Source organism: Euleptes europaea, chromosome 3 (assembly GCF_029931775.1).
Source record: "Euleptes europaea isolate rEulEur1 chromosome 3, rEulEur1.hap1, whole genome shotgun sequence".
Lineage (NCBI taxonomy): Eukaryota > Metazoa > Chordata > Lepidosauria > Squamata > Sphaerodactylidae > Euleptes > Euleptes europaea.
The window spans coordinates 45,415,705-45,435,499 of record NC_079314.1 but is presented as its reverse complement, the minus strand read 5'-3'; the positions used below and the strand labels follow the sequence as shown (position 1 = coordinate 45,435,499).

The 19,795-nt window shown below is 43.9% G+C and overlaps 1 protein-coding gene across 1 annotated transcript in view; it reads left to right on the top strand.

Annotated features, from left to right (window-relative positions):
* PHTF2 (putative homeodomain transcription factor 2) overlaps nucleotides 1–19,795 on the top strand; it is a 108,629-nt gene that overhangs the window by 37,372 nt on the left and 51,462 nt on the right. The window contains exon 3 of the mRNA XM_056845948.1: nucleotides 14,606–14,662. Coding sequence (XP_056701926.1) covers nucleotides 14,606–14,662 — 57 coding nt within the window. The remainder of the gene's footprint in view (nucleotides 1–14,605; nucleotides 14,663–19,795) is intronic.

Below are 19,795 nucleotides of genomic sequence, written 5' to 3'. Positions count from 1 at the left end.
GGCTCTAGGATGCTGTTCTATAATCCTATCCAGAAAAGCCCCTAGTTTGTTCCACATTACTGCAGTTTCCTTTTGGGTTGCCAATGGGGGAAGATAGATATTAATAAGAGAAATTGATTGGAGCTGGACTAACACTGCTAACACAAAATATGACGAAGCAACTAAAGTTATACTAGCACAGTTTAGAGCCGACGAAATCAGACAAGCTAAACCTGACTTTGGGCGGCCCTTATAAGAACTAAAATGAGAATTTACTGTGTGAACAATAAAACCTGGTAAGCTAATATCTTCCTTGGCCCATGTTTCCTGGATCAGAATAATCTGGAAACCTAAATGATAGGATCTGACTTCAGGGTCCCTCAATCTATGCTACAGCTTAACTTCATTAACATGGTGTAGATCTGTGTGCTGTGGTGGCAGCTGCTGCCAAAGCAACATTTTTTTTAAAATCTGCACAGCCAATCAAGCCTTGCTGGGCAAATGCCCTACCTAGCCCCACCCACTTCCTAAAGACACTTGGCGGGTGCCCAGAAAGGTGTTGGTGGGCACAATATTGGGAACCCTTGGCCTAGGGGAAGGTCCATGTCATGCTGGCATATCTGTAGCATAGTGCTGTGCCCACGTGTGGAAGGCAATGTTAACAAATGTTGAGGGAAAGAAGGCTTGCTAAGCCAAAACACAGTAGCTACATATTGCAGGTGAGAGGAGGAGACATGAAAAAAATTGGCAGGTATCAACCTTTGAGGGAGGAAATCACCCCTCCCTACTTTTTAAAATTTTTATTTACTGATTGGTTAATTATTAATCTATTACAAAAGAAAATTGTCAACAAGAACATTTTTACATAACATTTGCAAACAATATTATAGATAAAAAACCACTACATGATCCTAATCAAAGCATGAAATTCCCCTCCTCTTCTTAGGTATGCATTGTCCATGGCTCCCCAGCTGAGGAGTAGAGTGGAGATTACTGTTGGGTGTTTGTGCCCTGAGGTGAAGTACCTGTAAGGATTCTGAAGAGGCAAATGTTAACAATGTGTTAGATTCAGACTAAGCTGGCAGTTTCTACCAAATCCTCCTTCCCATTGTATTCCCCGGTAATTTCTTGGGGCGGGGGAGCACATCCCTCAGGAGCAGCATTTCATAGAGATTAGAGGGCTGTAGGAGAAGGGAGTGGGCAGGAAGTTTCTGTTTTACTGTTGCAAAATTTAGTCCGGATCCAACCCAGGATTATCTTTGTGTGTTTGAATGTTTATGCAAAATGCTCCCTCTTTGTAGAGATTCCATAATCAGTGTTTCCAGTTGTTTCTTTCCAAAAGTTTGGATCCAACCAGCTTTTTAGCTGGGAGGAAGGGGTCCACTTCTGACTTACAAAAAAAAGCTGTCCTGGGCATCATGGGACCTACATGGGCAGCTATCATCTAGAATGGGGACAGTAGTAAGGAGGTGACATGGAAGCAGGCGGATTAGCAGTTATCCAGGACACACCACCAGAACTCCTTGCTTTATAGAAAACAGTGTTGTTTAATTTACAGTGCACAGATAAAAGACAAACCGTCACGTACACTTCTCTCCACCAAACTTCCCAACACAGAGTTACAGTTACATAGGCTTATATACAGAACTCCACCTGAAACCAGTAAGGCCACCTGCAGACCTGGCCACAGTATTACATCATCGTTACTGCTTCAAACCGGTTAGTTGCAGTTCACCCTAGAATCTGCAAGGCTATTGCTGCCTCTTGCATCATCCTAGATGCCTCTGATCTGACAGCTACCTGTCAGCTGTCTCTGTCAGATTATTATGGGCAACTTGTTACTCTGACAGGAGGCACATTAAATGAGATTTAGTGTAAAAATAGCTGGATGTTGCCCTAAGTGTGCCCAACGTGTGGCCAGGGTAGCACACCCCTGTGCTGCACACCCTATTATCACTGGCTGGGGTTTTATATATTATTTAGTTGGCATCTAAATCTGACCTGTGGCTGTTAAGCTATGCGTGTGTGTGTGTGGGAATTGTTTTTCTACTTATATTACTTGTTTTGCTGGGATAACGTTAACACCCAAAAAAAGGGACTGGAACTTCAACTGCTTAATGTATAATACTAACAAAAACAAAGCAACTTAGGCAAATTCAACAGTGTGTAGAGTTTCATTAGAATTGCCTGGGTTCTTTTGTTTTTGTTAGTATTATAGCATTAAATTAAGGTTGCCTGTTAGTCATACTGCTTCCCTGATTTGCGAACAGCAGCACATCTTTTTGACCCCTGTGCCGGCGCAGTTATGTTGGTGTATCTTCAAGTTATGCAAGTGCAAAAGTGTGACTGGCTTTCAAAGCTGCTCTGGAATCACTTCCAGGTTGCTCCATAATTCTTTTTTAAGTTTTAGCTGAAGTTAATCCAGAAGTGGATATACAGTCACTGTATGTAGATCTGCATGTAGTTTCCTTCTAGTTACAAAGCTGTACACATCTGTAGAATTTATACTTTCTTATATCTTGCTTTAAAATATTTATTTCACATCTTTGCAGAACTGCTAAGAGAGAAAACATTTTTATTCTCCGGATTATAATCTTGGAGAATGGCAGTTCTCTTGGACATGAATTATAAATGTCTTCTGAAATATTTATTGTTTCTATTAGAAACACCAGGCTTAGTGAGTATTGGACTACATGTTGATACCATCATTGCTGGTGCTTAAAGTGTATATCGGTGTCTATCACAAAGCTCAAGTTTAGTCTTGGAAAGAATGCCCATTACTATTGCTTTCTACAGGGAGTCACTGCAAAGAATTTACCAATAAAGAATAAACAATTTAGAACAGGGTTTCCCCTAACTTTTTATGTTACCAGTTTTTGATATTCTTAAATTGCTATATTATATTAGACAAAGGGATGTCCCCATATTTTCTCAACATGGCAGTGATCTTTGTGTTAGATGCCATCCACTTTCATGCTTAGTTTTTGTTGTCTTCAGATAAAATCCATAGATGGTTGGGCCCACTGTATTTGTTTGAGAATGAGACATTCTGTGATCATAAACACTTTGTACAAATGACCAGAGCAATATAACAGTTTCACATTAGGCCTTCCTCCTTCAGAACAGGAAAATGGGGGGCGGGGCGGTGTCAGTCATAATAATTAGCAATACGCTTTTAATAAAGGTGGAATTTTGTAGTTGCAATCCCTGAATTTCACAAATGGACATATTATAGTGGCTGAGATATTTTGCACAAATATACATCCACAGATTTCCTGTCTACAACTTGAGGTACTGGAAAAAACAAGAAAACATGGATTTTGGCAGTATATTTATCATTCATGTAGAGTTGCTTGGAAACGATCTGTCTTGTCATCACAAGCTACCATTCTGCTATAGTTAATTTCTGTTTTGTTTTATTATGTTATAAAAAAAATATTTCAGCAATAGTGCTTTGCTCAAGCTGTTGGACTAAGACATGATACTGAGCCCCATGATTACATAATATTCTAATTTGAGCAGAACACCTGAAGAGGTCTTCTGCCTGTTTCCAGTATGTACACTCTCTGTTTTAAGTTTTTCGAGCCCACAGAGATACTCTGTTCTCTTCATTAAAGAAAAATACAAATTTGCTAAATACCAGATTCTGAAGTGAGTTAGTTATCCTGACCTGGACAGTCAAGGCTAGCCCAATTTTGGAAGATAAGCACAACCCTGTTGTTATAAGTCAACCCTGGTTATTATTTGGATGGGAGACCCCCAGGGAAGTCCAGGGTCATGACTGGAGAGGCAGGCAATGGCAAACCACCTCTGAATGTCTCTTGCCTTGAAAACCCCACAGGGTCATCATACGTCAACTCTGGCTTGATGGCAAATAAATAAATACAAGAGTCTGAAGAGAAAATTCAGTTGTCTTTGTTGCTATCTTCTTCAAACAAATCATTTAAATCTGATTCGTTAAGTGTTTTTTCCTGTTTGGCACAGGTTTGGTTGATCAGGTGATTTATTTAGGGATGTATTGCAAAACAGGAGAATAAACAGGTTTGGAGAGCATGGGTTTGTCAAATTGTCACTCCTTCAATAGTTGATTTATTAAACTAATGCACTCTTGTATCTTAGCTTCATCCCTCTGTGTGTTTATCCCAGTCAAACACGATGTTTTATAACTACCGGTAGGTTGATAAAATATTTTTTTCTTTTGATCAAGAAGTTAAACCATTTTATTTTGCTGTTTTTTCCCATTTTGTTTTCATCTGTGATTAAAATTGTTCTGGTTCATGTCAATATAGGGTTGGTGATGGATTTAGCACCCTGGAATTGAGTCAGTTGCAGTCTGGCTAGAAAAATGAAATAGCACATATTGTGGATGAGAGGTAGATGGTAGGGATGCTGTGACAGTTATGGCAAGGGGGAGATGGCTTCCCAAAGACTGGCAGAGTATGAGAATGATACTTCATTAGATAGAGAGGGTTGTTTAAAACCAAAAAGGAAAGCAAGCCATCTTTTTGATGTGTAACATGTTTTACCACGCTGCCCTGGTTCTGGTGGGCTTGAGGTCAAGGACCTGGCACCCAGATAGGCTAATGACCTAGGAGCCCATGTGAGAGGGTATCTGAAAAAGGGAGCTGTTCCTTTGTTTGGGGTTATGTGTGTGTGAAAGAGACAAATTGGAGTTGGAGAATGTTACTTACAAGTGCGGCCCTGGGGGTGTACTCTGCATGCAGCAGCCAGCTTCCCTTCAAGGCTGGACCAGATGTTCAAGGCTTGTAAGTTAACTAGAGAGAAACCTTTCTTCCATGTTCTTTTTATTTTGTTTAGCTGTACCTAGATCTTTCTTGTGATTACCAGTGAGTCTGTGCCCTGTAGTTAGTAAAGTTGTTTAATTAAGGAGCCTTGCAAACTTCCTTGCCCATGGCCTGGGCTGCTTGACAGCACTGCTGGAAGATCCCCGTTTAGTGTTGTGCCTCTGGGCAGCATCAGGTAAGAGTGGCAATTTAAGGGAACCAGAAGTGGTGGTGTGCTTCTAGAGACAGGAGAGGGCAAGAAGCACTTTTCTGACCCCAGCTTCCTAACAGGGCTGCATGTCAGCAAGGGGAAGTCTGGGGACATAGTGCCCTTGAGCCTCTACATGGTGGTAGCATCCATTACATTACATCCATTCTATAGGAAAGGTGCTTTTTAAACAGCTTTTTTTACTTAAATTGGGAAGCAGAAATAGACATTTTTGACAGGGCAAAGTTCTTGGTTAAAAAAAAGGATAAGTGCAAAAAAGAGGAGAAACACTTCTGTAAGAAAACACAAAAGGTAGTGAGTACCAGAGACCACAAAAAGAAAAGAATAAGAGCATTTGTCCTTCACTATGTAAAAACAAATTGTTTTTGTATACAGGTCGAACAATCCCAGTAAAGTGTAACAGTTTCTGAATTTAATCATTATCAGGACATTCAGAAATTGTTACCCTTTACTGGGATTGTTCGACCTGTATATAAAAACAATGTGTTTTTACGTAGCGAAAGAAAGGATAAGAACAGATCTATTTTTCTCTCTGCATTGTGGTGTTAGCTGTTGCAAGGAAAGCTCTAAGCAGATTGAGTCAACAGCAAAATTGGCTTATCTTCAGCAGGAGATGGTAAATCATATTTTCCTCATTGGCAGAGTAGAATGATTTCCCCTCTATATACATGGTCAGTAGCTATGTGGAGTATCCATATCACAAAGGGAAGGGGAGAAGGACACATCCCACCACTATGCAAAGATTTTTGCTATTCCAATAAATGTCTAGACCAGGGCCATTTATTCTGAAATCTCTCATTCCAATAGTTAATCAATTTTTTCTACAAACTTGTCAGTTGATTAATTTTTCACTGACCTTTTAAGGAAGATTTACATTCAAGGGGGGGGAATAGTATCAATTTAACTGAAAAAAATAAGTAACAAGCTGTTCCAAAATAACTTGTCAGTCCATTCATATACTAGGTTAGCAGCATACATTTAATTTAAAAAAAAACTCGTTGAAATAACAGTTTATAACCTACAAGAGTTAATTTCCTTGTGTGCTACAAGGTATTTTTATGATGATCAAACCATTATAGTGGTTTTGCTTGTTCAGGTTATCAATTTCAATGGCAGTTAATCCATAATTACTATGACATATGAGTATACTATGCATTATTAACACTGTCAAGAGTTATATTTCTAATGGGGTAGTAAGATTTCCTGTTAGTTCACCAGTAATCATCCCTATATATTCAGGATTTGCAATCCCCATCATTCCCTTTTCCTTGTCATCTCCCCTTATTCACAGTCTTTTGTATTATCATGGCTAGATTTAAAGTTTCTAATGCTGATTGGAGATAGGATTGAATTCCATTCCAGACTTGCTTATAAAACTAGCATAGAGGAGTGAAACGGCTGTGGGCAACCCTAAAATGTTGTTTAAAAAGTTGCATCTGAGTCTTGAGGTTAACAGGGAGCCAAACTGAAATGGGTGGTGACAGTAGCAATGTAGTCTGAATGGGAAGGATGAGCGTACCATAGTTTCTCAAAACATTCCATGGAGAAAATGTCAACAAATGGTAAATATTTTTTGTAGTTGCTCAGATTTTATATCAATTTTTATAGCCATTCTTTGTAGCACCAGCTACACAATGGTAGCAGGCTAGTATGTTTTCATATACAAATCTGGCCCAAAGGCATAGGCCTATACTGTTAAAAGCAAAATGGGTGCACAGGTGCAGAGGGAAGAATCTTCTGGACATTTTTGTCTTCAGTCGCACTCCAAACACTGGAAATACGCTTGATTTGGCCAGAAACGGAGAGAGAAGCGTTGGGGAGGTGAGTGGCAAGTTCCCTCACCTGCATTCCTTAGTGTGTGAAATCTGTCATATTTCGCTGTATCAAAAAGGCATTGATAAGACCAACTTTCTCTAAAATGAACTTTTTGTACCCTCACTTTTCATTTATGATTTAATTCCTGACTCTCTTTAGCCTCCCTAGGGGGAGGGGAGAACAAACTGTTAAATCTTTACAAAGCATAAGTTCTGGCTCTAACAAGAATGCAGTAGCTGGCTATGGCTACCAAAGTCTCCATCAGTTTCCTCACACCAAGAAAATGTCCCATATTATGCCAGATGCATTAAAGCTTGCTCCTGTCTATACTCTTGGTGCTGTTAATGTTTTGAATGACTCCTGAGAAGGATTAAAGATGGTGACCAAGAGTATTGGAGTCCATGCAGTCACACCGTATATTGAAGCCAAAAAAGAGAGGCTGAGTCAGATAGTTTGAGGGTGTCTCATGCCTGATACAAAGTCCTGGAACTGGGCCCGGAAAATAGACTTAATCATTCTGTCAGAAGAATTTGTTGCTCTGGCTCTGCAGCATGCTCTTTAGAATTGCTGTCACGTTTTCCATTTTTATATTTTGAAATGAAAGCTGAAACTTGTTATGCAAGTCCTAAATGAGGACTAGTGTCTATCCTCCAGTTACTCCCCTAAGCCACATGAAAGTATTTTTAGCCCTGTCTTTATATTATAATTTTCTCAGTATTTTTCTGAGGACATTCGTTCTCTCCTTTCCTCTATCTTTAGTTACCTGGATGAAGGAGCCCGGCCACTTGTAGAACCTATGACAGGGTGTGCTTAGGCAATATTTTCTTTGGAATTCTACCTGGGAAGATCAGGAGTAGTACAGGGCACATAGGTGGTTTATTTACATCATGGCAGAGAGGGCCACAATATTTAAAAAAAACCATGAGTGGGCCTAGGGTTTCTGCATTCTTGTCACTTCCACTTATTATTGGTAGCGGTGAAAAGCTGAAATTAGGGTCTCACTATCTTTCAGTGTTGGAGACCGTGTTTTTGGGTGGTCAGAGAAAATAATTCCATCGTTCTTCACCAGCTGAAAAACTGGGTGGATCCAACTTGAATGTTTAAATAAATGCAAAATTTTCTTGATTTGGGCTTTTGCTTCACTCAAGATGAGGGAAAAGGAGTGGCTGTGGTGGTAGTGTCCTTGTACTGTTTGACCAGCCCTTGATTATTTTCTTTTATATTGTGGCCCTCTCCATGATTTAAATAACCCAACTGTGTACTAGGTTCCTGGTTTGTTTATTTGTTTTGTTATTATATACAATGGGATGAACATGGTGCTGTCAGGAGAGGGGCTGTGGCTCAGTGGAAGAACCTCTGCTTTGCATGCAGAATGTTTCAGGTTCAATCCCTGGCATCTTCAGTTAGAAAGGACCAGGCAGTAAGTGATGTGAAAGACCTCTACCTGAGACTGGCGAGCTGCTGCCAGTCTGAATAAACAATACTGACCTTGATGGACTGATACTGTGATTCAGTATAAAGGCAGCTTCATGTGTGTTCATGTGTGGTTTTGTTTTAGGTTGGATTTTTTTAGTTTCCCTGCCTGTAATGGAAAGTAATAGAAATCTTAAAATAAATCTTTGACCTCCAGAGTCTCCTAGCAACAATAATTAAATATTTATAGTCTTGTTTTTGTTTGTACAATAAATCCTGGTCTAATTATTTGACAGCTGAGTTTGAATTATAGCAGAAAACTCGGGGCGGTTGTAAGTCAGCTTATAACCAATGCATCTGGACAAAGAGAGTGAAATGCAAACGAAGAACTTAGTATTTCAATGTTTTGTAGCAGTCTTCCTTTAAAACTACTCAGGAACACTTACTTATTGTGGATACAAGTAAAATAATGATCTGCTTAAATATATTCATTCTTGTTGTATTGTGCAACTACACGACAGCTGGATTTCTGGAGGGTTGTTCTAAACTTGAGGGTAAATCAGGTCCTACTATAAAAAACCTCCAGTTCTATTTACAGGCTTGGCAGACAGAAATTGCTTCTTGAAGTGATGGAGTTATGGTTAGCGTCTGTAACCAAATCTGCAAATGGAATTTAAGCAGACAGAATCTATTTGCCCAAACTAGATTTAGTTGGCAATCTGAGACATAAAATTCTGTAGGATTTTAAGGAAAAGTAGTTATGACTGTCCTTTTATGGTGGAAATGACTCTAAGTGTACCAATTTCCCACTAATGTTAGGCTGTTAATGTGTGTGTTTGTGTTGGCACAGGTACCATTTATTGTTAATTGTTGTGTGGTTTCTGTGCAGGCACACATGGGGCTGCACACATGCAGGCCAGCTGTGGAGAGGAGTTCTCCAGCTTTCTAGAGCTTTCTGAGCTGTTGGAGCCCTCCTCCCCCTCCCTTCCAGAGCCAGTGTTTCCTGCCCAAACTGGCATGTGACAGGAGAGGGGGGAGCACTCCTCCCTCAGTCTTTTCTTCATTGCCGTGAAGAGAGGGTGTTTTCTCCAAGTGTTTTCTTCTTCATTCTTTGTGAGTTCTTCAAATATTTCTTCAAATTTCACAAAGGCAGGATAGCTCTTTTCAAAAAGTGCGTAGACCATGGAACTAAAATGGCACAGTCTGATGACCACATGTCCCTTCCTTTTTGCCTGGGAGAGTTGCACAACACTGTGGCTTGTGAGATCTGCCATCAGTTCACCCCCGAAGCTAGGAACAAAAGGGCAGCACGCTAAAAAGCCACCCTCTGTGAGAAAGCGCTGGGGACCTCACAAATGCAGCCCCAAAAGCTCACATCTTTTGCAGCTCTTCTGCATGGGCAAAATAATCCTTGTGGCAACAGACAACACCACTGCCAAATTCTGTATAAACAAGCAGGGAGGCACAGGGCTGCTCTCCCTCTGCAAGGAAGCTTCCCATATATGGCAAGGGGTCATTCAAATGGGTGCTTCTCTTCAAGCCATCCTTGTGTCAGGGATTCACAATGTGAGAACCAATAATCTGAGCAGGGAGATTGTGTCAGACCATGAGTGGTCACTAAACAACTGCTACCTAAGACCAGTTTTCCGAGAATGGAACCTACTTTAGATCTGTTCGCATCCCGGTTGAATGCCAGATGCCATCTCTTTGCTTGCGGGCAGCATCAGACCCTGGTTACATTGGGAATGCATTCCAGCTCTGTGGCAGGGGGAGTTTTTCTGTGCTTCCCCCACACACACACACCTATTCTCCATGAAGTAATTTTGAAACACAATGTCAAACAGTCCCAAAAGACTTCTGTAAAGGCAAGACTTTATTTTGTCTGTTTTCTGGGATGAAATAAGGGGAGAACGGCATCCTCTCAGTCACTATGTCTACAATCAAGTTGGCGTAGCTGCAATCAAGTTGGCGTATAACATGACAGACGTTCTGTGTCCATTTCTGATCAAAGCTCACTCAACCAGGGCTCAGGCTTCTTCAGCAGCTTTCATCAACAGGGCCTCCCTAGGTGACATCTGCAAGGCTGCATTATGGTCAACGCCATTCATGTTCATAAAGCACTGTGCTATCGATGTGGATTTCAGGAAAGAGGCAGCTGTGGGAAGAGCTGTGCTTCAGTCACTTTTCTGATGATCAGCCCACACCCTCCTCCATGGTAAGTGAGCTTGCTGTTCTCCCATGTGGGACTGCACAAAAGACACAACAGTGAAAACAGAGTTGCGCTTAGCTGTAACCTTTGTTCATTGAGTGGTCTTCTGTGCAGGCACACATCCCTCCCTCCTATCCCCACTGTGGGCTGCTCTGCCTCAAGAGCTAGTCTCTCTCACGGCAGCGAAGGGAGGACTGAGGGAGTGGCTCTCTTTCTTCTCCTGTCACGTGTCAATTTGGGCGGGAAACACTTGCTCCGGACAGAAGGGAGAGGAGCACTCCAGCAGTTTGAAAAGCTGTAGAAAGCTGAAGAACTCCTCTCCACAGCTGGCCTGCATGTGCACAGTCCCATGTGCGCCTGCACAGAAGACCAATAGTTGAGCCTGGTGGTGCTGGGGAGGGCGGGGTATAAATTTAATTAATAATAATAATAATAAAGTTTGAGGTAAGTGCAACCCTGTTTATATGGCCAAAGGCCATTACAATCAATCACACAGAGCATAAAACCTAAGTCATGAATAACATTGTTCAGAAAATAACCAAGCGTGTTTGTGTTACACATTTAAAAACATAAGAACATAAGAAAAGCCCTGCTGGATCAGACCAAGGCCCATCAAGTTCAGCAATCTGTTCACACAGTGGCCAACCAGGTGCCTCTAGGAAGCCCCCAAACAAGACGACTGCAGCAGCATTGTCCTGCCTATGTTCCACAGCACCTAAGATAACAGGCATGCTCCTCTGATCCTGGAGATAATAGGCATGCATCATGACTAGTATCCATTTTAACTAGTAGCCATGAATACCCCTTTCCTCCATGAACATGTCCACTCCCCTCTTAAAGCCTTCCAAATTGGCAGCCATCACCACATTTTGGGGCAGGGAGTTCCACAATTCAACTGTGCGTTCTGTGAAAAAATACTTCCTTTTATCTGTTTGGGTGGTATGATTTTCATTTGGCATGTAAGAGTCTGACTATTGAAAATATTTCCTTCTTTATGTAACATCTGTATTCTGCCTTCTTCTGGGCAGCATACCTTGGGTCATCATTATAGAAATCTTGTAAGGTAGGTTAGGATGAAACTATGTTTCTCTTAATGTTGCCAGTGAAATTCTCAATGCATTCTAATCATTTAGCTTTTACTTTAATAGGATCAATTCATTTAAAAGCTCGGCGCTTCTTTTCATCTAATATTTGGCACTTAGGGGACCCCATTTCTTTGATAAGAGGTCCTATGAGAACATACAGATCAAAATATCACTGTTACAATAGTTTATCTGTATAACAAATGGAGTATGGTCTACTAATAGAGCAATTTCTAGAATGTTATTTAGCTCCTGGCTTGAAACTTTTAACATGCTTGTATCAGTAGGAGCACTCCAAAAAGTGTTCTAAGCATTAAATATTTCATCTCAAGAGCATTCTACAATTAATTTGTTACAGAAATCTCTGAAATCTTGGGCCCATACATAGGGCTGTCAAAAAAAAAAAATTCGGTACAGTTCGGATTCGGCCGAATTTGGCCCTTGTGGGTTCGGTACGTGCCGAAGTCCGAACTCCCCCACTTCGGATCCGTTCAATTCGGCGGGAATTCAAAGTTCGGGAAAAAAATTCGGCCGAATAAAGCCATTAAAAACACAACCGCGCCTTTCCGCGGCTCTGGGGGGGGCATTTTTGGGCTTAGAGGTCCCAAACTTTCAGCAGAGCTTCAAAGGACGTATATTGAAAGACCCCCCAAGTTTTGTAAAGATTGGGTCAGGGGGGGCTGAGATATGGGCCCTGAAAGGGGTCCCCCCACCCTTAATGTGGATCTCTCCACAGAGCTTGCCGCCCACGCACAAAGCTCCCGGCCCGACAAACAGCTGATGAGAGCAAGGGCGGGGCAGGTGCTAAGAACTTTGCAAAGCAACACAACTGCAGAGCAACCCCTTTGCAAATATGCAAAGGGCGGGGCAGGTGTGAAGAATTTTGCAAAACAATACAACTGCAAAGCAACACAAGCACGCAATGCAAAACCTTTGCAACAGTGCATAGCAACACCTGACACCTGGGAGTTTGCATACCATGGAAAGGGACAGAGGCAGCTAGCTATGCATAATGAGCAGGAGGGGGTGGAATGTCTCCTTTTGCATTGGACTTGGGACCAGGCAGATGCATTCTTTAAGTCACCATTTGAAAACCAGTTTTGAGCAAGCATCAATAACCTAACTGATCTTATGAATGAGGAAAAACCTAAAGAATAAAAATGAAGCCCCCCCCTCAAACCAGGGAGAGAGAGACTGGAGGGGGAACACACACCCCAGGCAGAACCGGCAAAAGCCCCCTTTGGCTTCCCCCCCCCCACCCACAGAAACTGCTCCCTCCCCACACACACACACAGAAAAGAAAAAATATAGATTAAAGCCCCCAAAGGGGTCTTACTGTGGCTGTCTTCTGTTCCAGCAGGAGGGGCTGGGAGGCTGGGTAATCCAATATGATTCCATTTGTATCCAATATAAGATCCATATGTATGCATCTCTCGAGGGTGATCCATTCATCCCAATAGGGGAAAGGGGAAAGCCCATATCTCGGGGGGCCCTGACCCAATGTTTACAAAACTTGGGTGGTCTCTTAAAAAGCCTTGACTGAAGCTCCGCCGAAAGTCTGGGATCGGCACACCCAAAAATGCGCCCCCTGCAGCCATGGAAAGAGAAAAGGGGGGGAGCCAATATTTCAGCCCCCACTGAACCCATCTTTACAAAACTTGGGTGGTCTCTTAAGAGGGATTCTCTGAAGCTATGACAAAAGTTTGGGGGCTGAACCCCCAAAAAAGCGCCCCTGCAGCCACGAAAATGGAAAAGGGGGGAGAGGAAAAAGGGGTGGAGCCCATATCTCGGGGGGCCCTGACCCAATGTTTACAAAACTTGGGGGGTATCTTAAGAAGCCTAGTCTGATGCTCCGCTGAAAGTTTGGGGTCGGCACACCCAAAAATGCACCCTCTGCAGCCATGGAAAGAAAAAAGGGGGGGAGCCCATATCTCGGGACCCCCTGACCCAATGTTTACAAAACTTGGGTGGTCTCTTAAAAAAACCTGTCTGAATATCCCCTGAAAGTTTGGGGTCGGTACCCCAAAAAATGCGCCCCCTGCAGCCACGGAAAGGAGCGAATGTGCACAAGCACCCCCTCACACACACATGAGGATTTCCCTCTCTCTCTCTCTTTCCCCGGCCGGCCGCACATCAGCTGATTCCTCCAGCACTCAATCCTGACTGATTGGCCAGAAGAAGACCCAGCTTGGCCACCGATTGGCCGGGGGAGGAGAATGCTGCTTACTGACGGTTATGCTGCTTACTGACGGCCGAATTGGCCGAATTTATTCGCCGAACTCCCGAACTCGCTGAATTCGGCCCCCCCGGTTGCCCGCCAGTTTTGAGTTCGGATCCGTCCGAACTAAAAACCGCCGAATCAAGGGAAATTCGGCTGATTTTCAGTTCGGGCCGAACCGAATTGACAGCCCTACCCATACAGTATTTGTTTGATCAGGTGTTATAACATAACTAAAATATTTGTCTCAGACCTAAAAGTCCTGCGTAATATAAATACTGTATTTGTGACAGACCTACCTACTTTTGGGTACGGCTACATGTAGTATTTAGTAGTTGATCTCTAGCCCAATCCTATTAATGTTTACTCAGAAGTATGTTCCACTGATTTTAGCAAGACTTACAGTATGCATGCTTAGGATTTCAGATTTGACAAGAACATTTTAATATTGTTCTAGAATTGTTTATTCTTATTTCTTTACATGTCTCATTGTTGAAAAAGTAAGTTTGGTAGATTTTCCTATTTTATTTTAATACTCAGTATTATGAATTTTTGTACCACCGATGCACCCAAATGCTATTGTACAATAGAGTCTAAAGTATATGATTCTGTGGAAACAATGGACAAAACATGATAGTTACAAAATTACTTCAAATGTGGTGGTTGCTAAATGTTTAGAAATGGATCAACCAAACATTAATCAGCCAATCCGTTAATTTTATTGGTTGGTAAAGGGTTTTTTATTTTTGCAAGGCTGATGTAAATATCTTTAAGTTTATTGTTTCAACATATCATATTTTATTGTGAAAAAAGCTACACTACATAATTGTGCTGAATAATCTCATTTTAATGCAGACTTTCATGTTTCCTATTTAGATTGGGGCATATGATCAGCAAATATGGGAAAAATCTGTAGAACAAAAAGAAATCAAGGTAAATCTTATTATAGCAAACCTGTATGAAGAACTTTTTTAAAATTCTTAAGTTTTTTGTCATTTATCTCGCAGTAGTGATAAAATGTACAATAATACTACTTATTATATTTAATGATCATTAGTATTTTCATAATTTAAATTCAGCTCTTCTACTAGAATTGGCTCAAGAGTAAGTGGGATGAGGGCAGGGTGAGGCATGAAGACTTTATTTCAGGACCAGAAAATCTTTCTCTTGGGAAAGCTGGGAAGTATTTTGTGTGTTACTTGAGTCTAAACGGATTGCCAGTTTAGCATGGATGTAGGGTTGAATGTAGAGGCACTTGCCTTAGATCAGGAAGCTGTTTTAGTTTTGGGGTCCCATCTATAATATATGGTTTTGTTTTTAGTTAGCATTACATGAAACTATGCTTGTCATATACCAGTATTGTAGAATAGTTTGCCAAATATTTTGACTTTTACATGGCTACCTTTATAGTTCTAGTTTACTTTTCCTCCTTTTTCATCTTGTCATTGTTTTAAACAGTTTATTAAATTGGTAAGTACGTAATGGCAATTTGTGTTAAGCAAAATAGCTTTTGTAGATTAACTATGTCTGCATTTTAGTGTGACTAACAAAATCCCATCAGTTTCTGATAAAGTGGGTACTATTTTCTAAATGCCCCAGCATTACTTTTGTGTTCGGCTTCAAAGGCTTAGGTATGGGAGCTGCACCTTTCTAAAAACACATGAAAATGTAATGTTGGCACTACAGTACAGGTGTTCTTGAAGAGAAAGTATGAAACCTGGAGTTGCCATGTTATTTTCAAAGATCATTGTCTTTAAATTCAGCTTCAAAATGTCTTCTTTTAGTTTTTCTGGCATAAAATAGGAAGCAGTGCTTAGATTTTAGCTCTCTAGGTACCACAATGGCACAAAATCTATTCACTTAATGTGGTTTCTGCTAGTACAGCGTTATGAACAGATGGTTGGGAGCCTAATGACTTGTTTAACAAAGCACTTGAACTAGCTGGAGTCCTTACTTAACAGACAATAAGCAATTTGCTGCTCGCCTTTGTTACAGTTGTACCCATGCAGGGAAGCAAGTGGCAAAATTTGCCAAACCATTCCTCCCTCAGTCACTTAGGTTCATCTTCGTGGCTTCTGTGCAGTCCCATATGGGACCGCATATGCACAGGCTAGTTGCGGAAAGGATTTTTCTCGCTCTAGGTAAGAAGGGCGTCTTCATTCTGGGTTATTTTCCTTTATTTGCTAGGGAAGGCAGGATTCAACAAAAATGTAGGCCTTCCGGTTCCCCGGGGGAAATGACCCCCTCCCATCGGAATGCCTCAGTTTTGTTTCCTGCCTTTGTCAGGGAAGCAGGTTTGTGGCGGTGCTCCGCCATTTTTTCTAAAATCTTTTAAAATACTCCTATCTCTAAAGTCTTTCCCCTTCGTGTTTCCCCCCCTTCTTCTCTTCTTACCTTTGTTGCATTCTGTCTTTGTCCATTATCTGTCTCCTTGTCGCGTCTTGTGTGGGGCCCGGAGGGTTGGAGTCGTCCTTTCCCGCCAAAACAAAATGGCGGCTTCTAGCCAGGACGAATATATTTCTCCCACTGACTTGGACCCGGGTCTCCTTGTCGCAGCAGCCCCAAGCTGCCGGGATTCCTCTAGTCCCCCTAAAGGGACGAATCCCAAGCGAAAGAGGAAGACAGACCCAAAAGAGGAGACAAAGAAGAAGAAGAAGAGAGACTCGGGCGCGGCTGCTAGCCGGCCGCCTTCCGCTCCTGCCGCTACGTCCGTGGCGGAGCGCGTGAAGCTAGGCGCGGCTGCTAGCCGGACGCCAGGCGCGGCTGCTAGCCGGACGCCAATTAACTCGGAGGATGCCGTCCGCTCCGCGGACCCGTTGGAGCCGGCCGGGCCCTCCATGTCCACCACGGCTGCTAGCCAGGTCCCTTCCAGCGGCAGTGAGGCTTCCCATGGATCGATGGCTGCACAGCAAGGGACTGCTTCTGGTAATGTACCAGCGTTCGCGGGGGCTTCCAGCAGAGGGGGGCTAGCTGCCTTAAGAGCGGAGCTCACGGAGCTCATTAGAAGTGTCTTTGTAGATGGGCTGCAGGCGGCTCAGGCTACCCCCACCCCCTCTGTTAGAGGTGCGGAGGACTACCAGGACCCTCTAGAGGGACCCAGTTCCCTTCACAGGCATAAGGGGCATGGGAATGAGAAAACTACTGCCCAAGCCTATGGCCAGACCAGAGGGAGAGTAGTCGTTCAGCCCCAGTCTCCCCCAGATTCCTCAGAGGAGGACAATGGGGAGGAGGAGGAGGAGGATTCCTCCCCAGAGGGGGACCCTCCAAAACCAGAAGAAAAGCAGCTGAGGCTCTTTCCTCAGGAGGATTTCCCCTCCCTCTTAGTAAAGACTCTAGAAGCTTTGGACCTGTCTGAGACACAGGAACCCCAAGCCTCTGATTCTCTGAAAGGATCAAAAGAATTCTTTCACAGACATAACAACCCTTCTCGTGTGATCCCGGTTCCAGACTACTTCACATCCCTAATCACTGCAGAATGGGAAAAACCATTAGCAAATAGACAGGCACCGGCTATAGCTAAGAAGTTCTATGATCTAGCACCCACCTCGGCTCAATTGCTTAAGCCTCCGGTGGTGGAAGCTCCTATCTGTGCCTTGCATTCCAACGACGTAGTGGCCAGGGATGGCATGGGTTCTATCAGAGATCCTCTTGATAGGAAGGCAGAGATCTCCCTCAAGAGGGCACACGAAGCCTCTGCCTTAGCCATCAGCGCCTCTATCACATCGGCCTTAGTGTCCAGAGCAGCTATAGTCTGGACACGCAAACTACGTCAACTCATTCCAGAAAGGAATAAGAAAGCCCAGGAGGGAGTGTCCAGGATCCTACGGGCAGTCTCCTTTCTGGCACACTCTTCCTTAGATACCCTTTCCTTCTCAGCCAGAGCCATCGCCACTCAACTGGCTTCTAGGAGGGCCCTTTGGCTTAGGCCTTGGCAGGTGGACCATCATTCCAAATCCGATCTAATGGGTTTTCCATACCAAGGTAAGAAGCTCTTTGGTGACCAGCTTGACCCTATCTTAGTCGAGACTAGGGATAAAAAGAAAGCTCTTCCCAAGAGCTATAGGAGAGATCAAAAAACCTTTTCTCGTCCCTTTCGTTCCTCCCACACCCTACAGAGATTTCGTGGTGAACAGCGGAGAGGTTCTTGGAACTCTTACAAGGGTTCCTTTCGTAGGGGAGGACGTTATTCCAGATCCCCTCGTTCCGCCCAGCCCACTGACAGAGCTGGGTATGGAACTCAACAATCCAAGCAATGACGTCCCCATCGGTCCGGTGGGGGGCCGTCTCACCCGCTTTATGGCGGCCTGGCAGTCATCCCAGACGGATCACTGGGTATCCTCCATCATCTCTCAGGGATACCTGATAGAGTTCCGCACGACCCCACCTCCAAGATTCATATCCAAGACAAAACCACTAGGCCAAGACAAACTTCTTCGAACACAAGAAGCTATTCGCCACCTCTTAGACATTCAGGCAATAGAGCCCGTCGAGTACTCAGAGCGCTACTCGGGGGTGTATTCCGTGTTTTTCACGGTGCCAAAGAAAAACGGGGACTGGAGAGCCATCCTGAACCTCAAGTGGGTGAACAAGTTCGTCATCTACAAAAGGTTCAGGATGGAAACCCTAAAGTCCATCTCAGAGTCGCTGACTCCTCGAGCCTTCCTGACCTCGGTGGACCTCACCGAGGCATATCTCCACGTCCCCATTCACCGGGAACACAGGAAGTTTCTACGCTTCTCCTGCCAGGACGACCACTACCAGTTTCGGGCCCTACCATTCGGCTTAACATCTGCCCCGAGGGTGTTCACAAAGATCCTAGTGACCCTCATGGTGGAGGCCCGCAAACTGGGAGTCCAGGTACATCCGTACCTGGACGACATCCTCATTTGTTCCCCTACGCAGGAGCTGAGTCGGACTCACACCAACATCGTGATCACGATTTTGCAGAAACACGGATTCCTGATCAATTGGAGCAAAAGTCAACTGATACCTTCACAGAGGCTGACTCATCTAGGTGTAGTCATCGACACCACGTCCAGCTCCTTCATCCTCACAACAGAGAAGGTGGAATCCATCTCTTCACTGGCCAAACAAGCAGCATCTGCCCCAACTTTTCGGCTCATGGCAATGGCCAAGCTTCAAGGGCACATGATCTCATGCATCCCTTCGGTACCATGGGCTCGATTTCGGGCGAGACCGTTGCAGTGGTTCCTCTGCCCTTTCCAGAAGGACATTGCCAAGAAAAGACACCAGCTCCTCAGCCTCTCAGCCTCTGTCCGAGAGAGCCTGTCCTGGTGGACGGTTCCCGACAATCTATCTCGGGGACTACAATACATTCACGAAGCTCCCGTCCAGCTGTTCACGGATGCCAGTCTGGCGGGATGGGGAGCGACTCTACACGGTCAGCCAGCTCAAGGTCTCTGGGAGCCCAGTCATCTCAAGAAAAGCATCAACTTCCTAGAGATCACAGCTATTTGGAAAGCCATCTTACACTTTGGTCCTCAACTAGTGGGAACACACCTTCTCATCAGGACGGACAACATAGCCGTGAAAGCCCATATAAACAAGCAGGGGGGCTCCAAGTCATCCTCCCTACACAAGCAGGCCTCCAAGATCTTAGAGTGGGCGGAGTCCCACTTGGCTTCAATATCTGCCGAGCACATACAGGGAGTCCAGAACGTTCAAGCCGACTGGCTCAGCAGGCAACACCTCGACGAGGCCGAATGGTCCCTGCACCCAGAAATCTTCCATCAGATCACCATCAGATTCGGGATCCCACAGGTGGATTTGTTTGCATCTCCAGCCAACTCCCAGCTCAAGAGGTTTTACTCCAGGTATCACCAGGTCGGAGCGGAGAAAACAGATGCCCTCCTGTCCCCGTGGCCGACAGGACTGCTGTATGCGTTTCCACCTCTGCCTCTCATTCCCAGGGTGATCAGACGCATTCGGACTCTTCAAGCCACGGTACTACTAGTAGTTCCGGACTGGTCAAGACGGCCTTGGTATCCGGCATTACAACAGATGTCCGTCCAACCTCCTTGGCGACTCCCATTCAGACAAGATCTC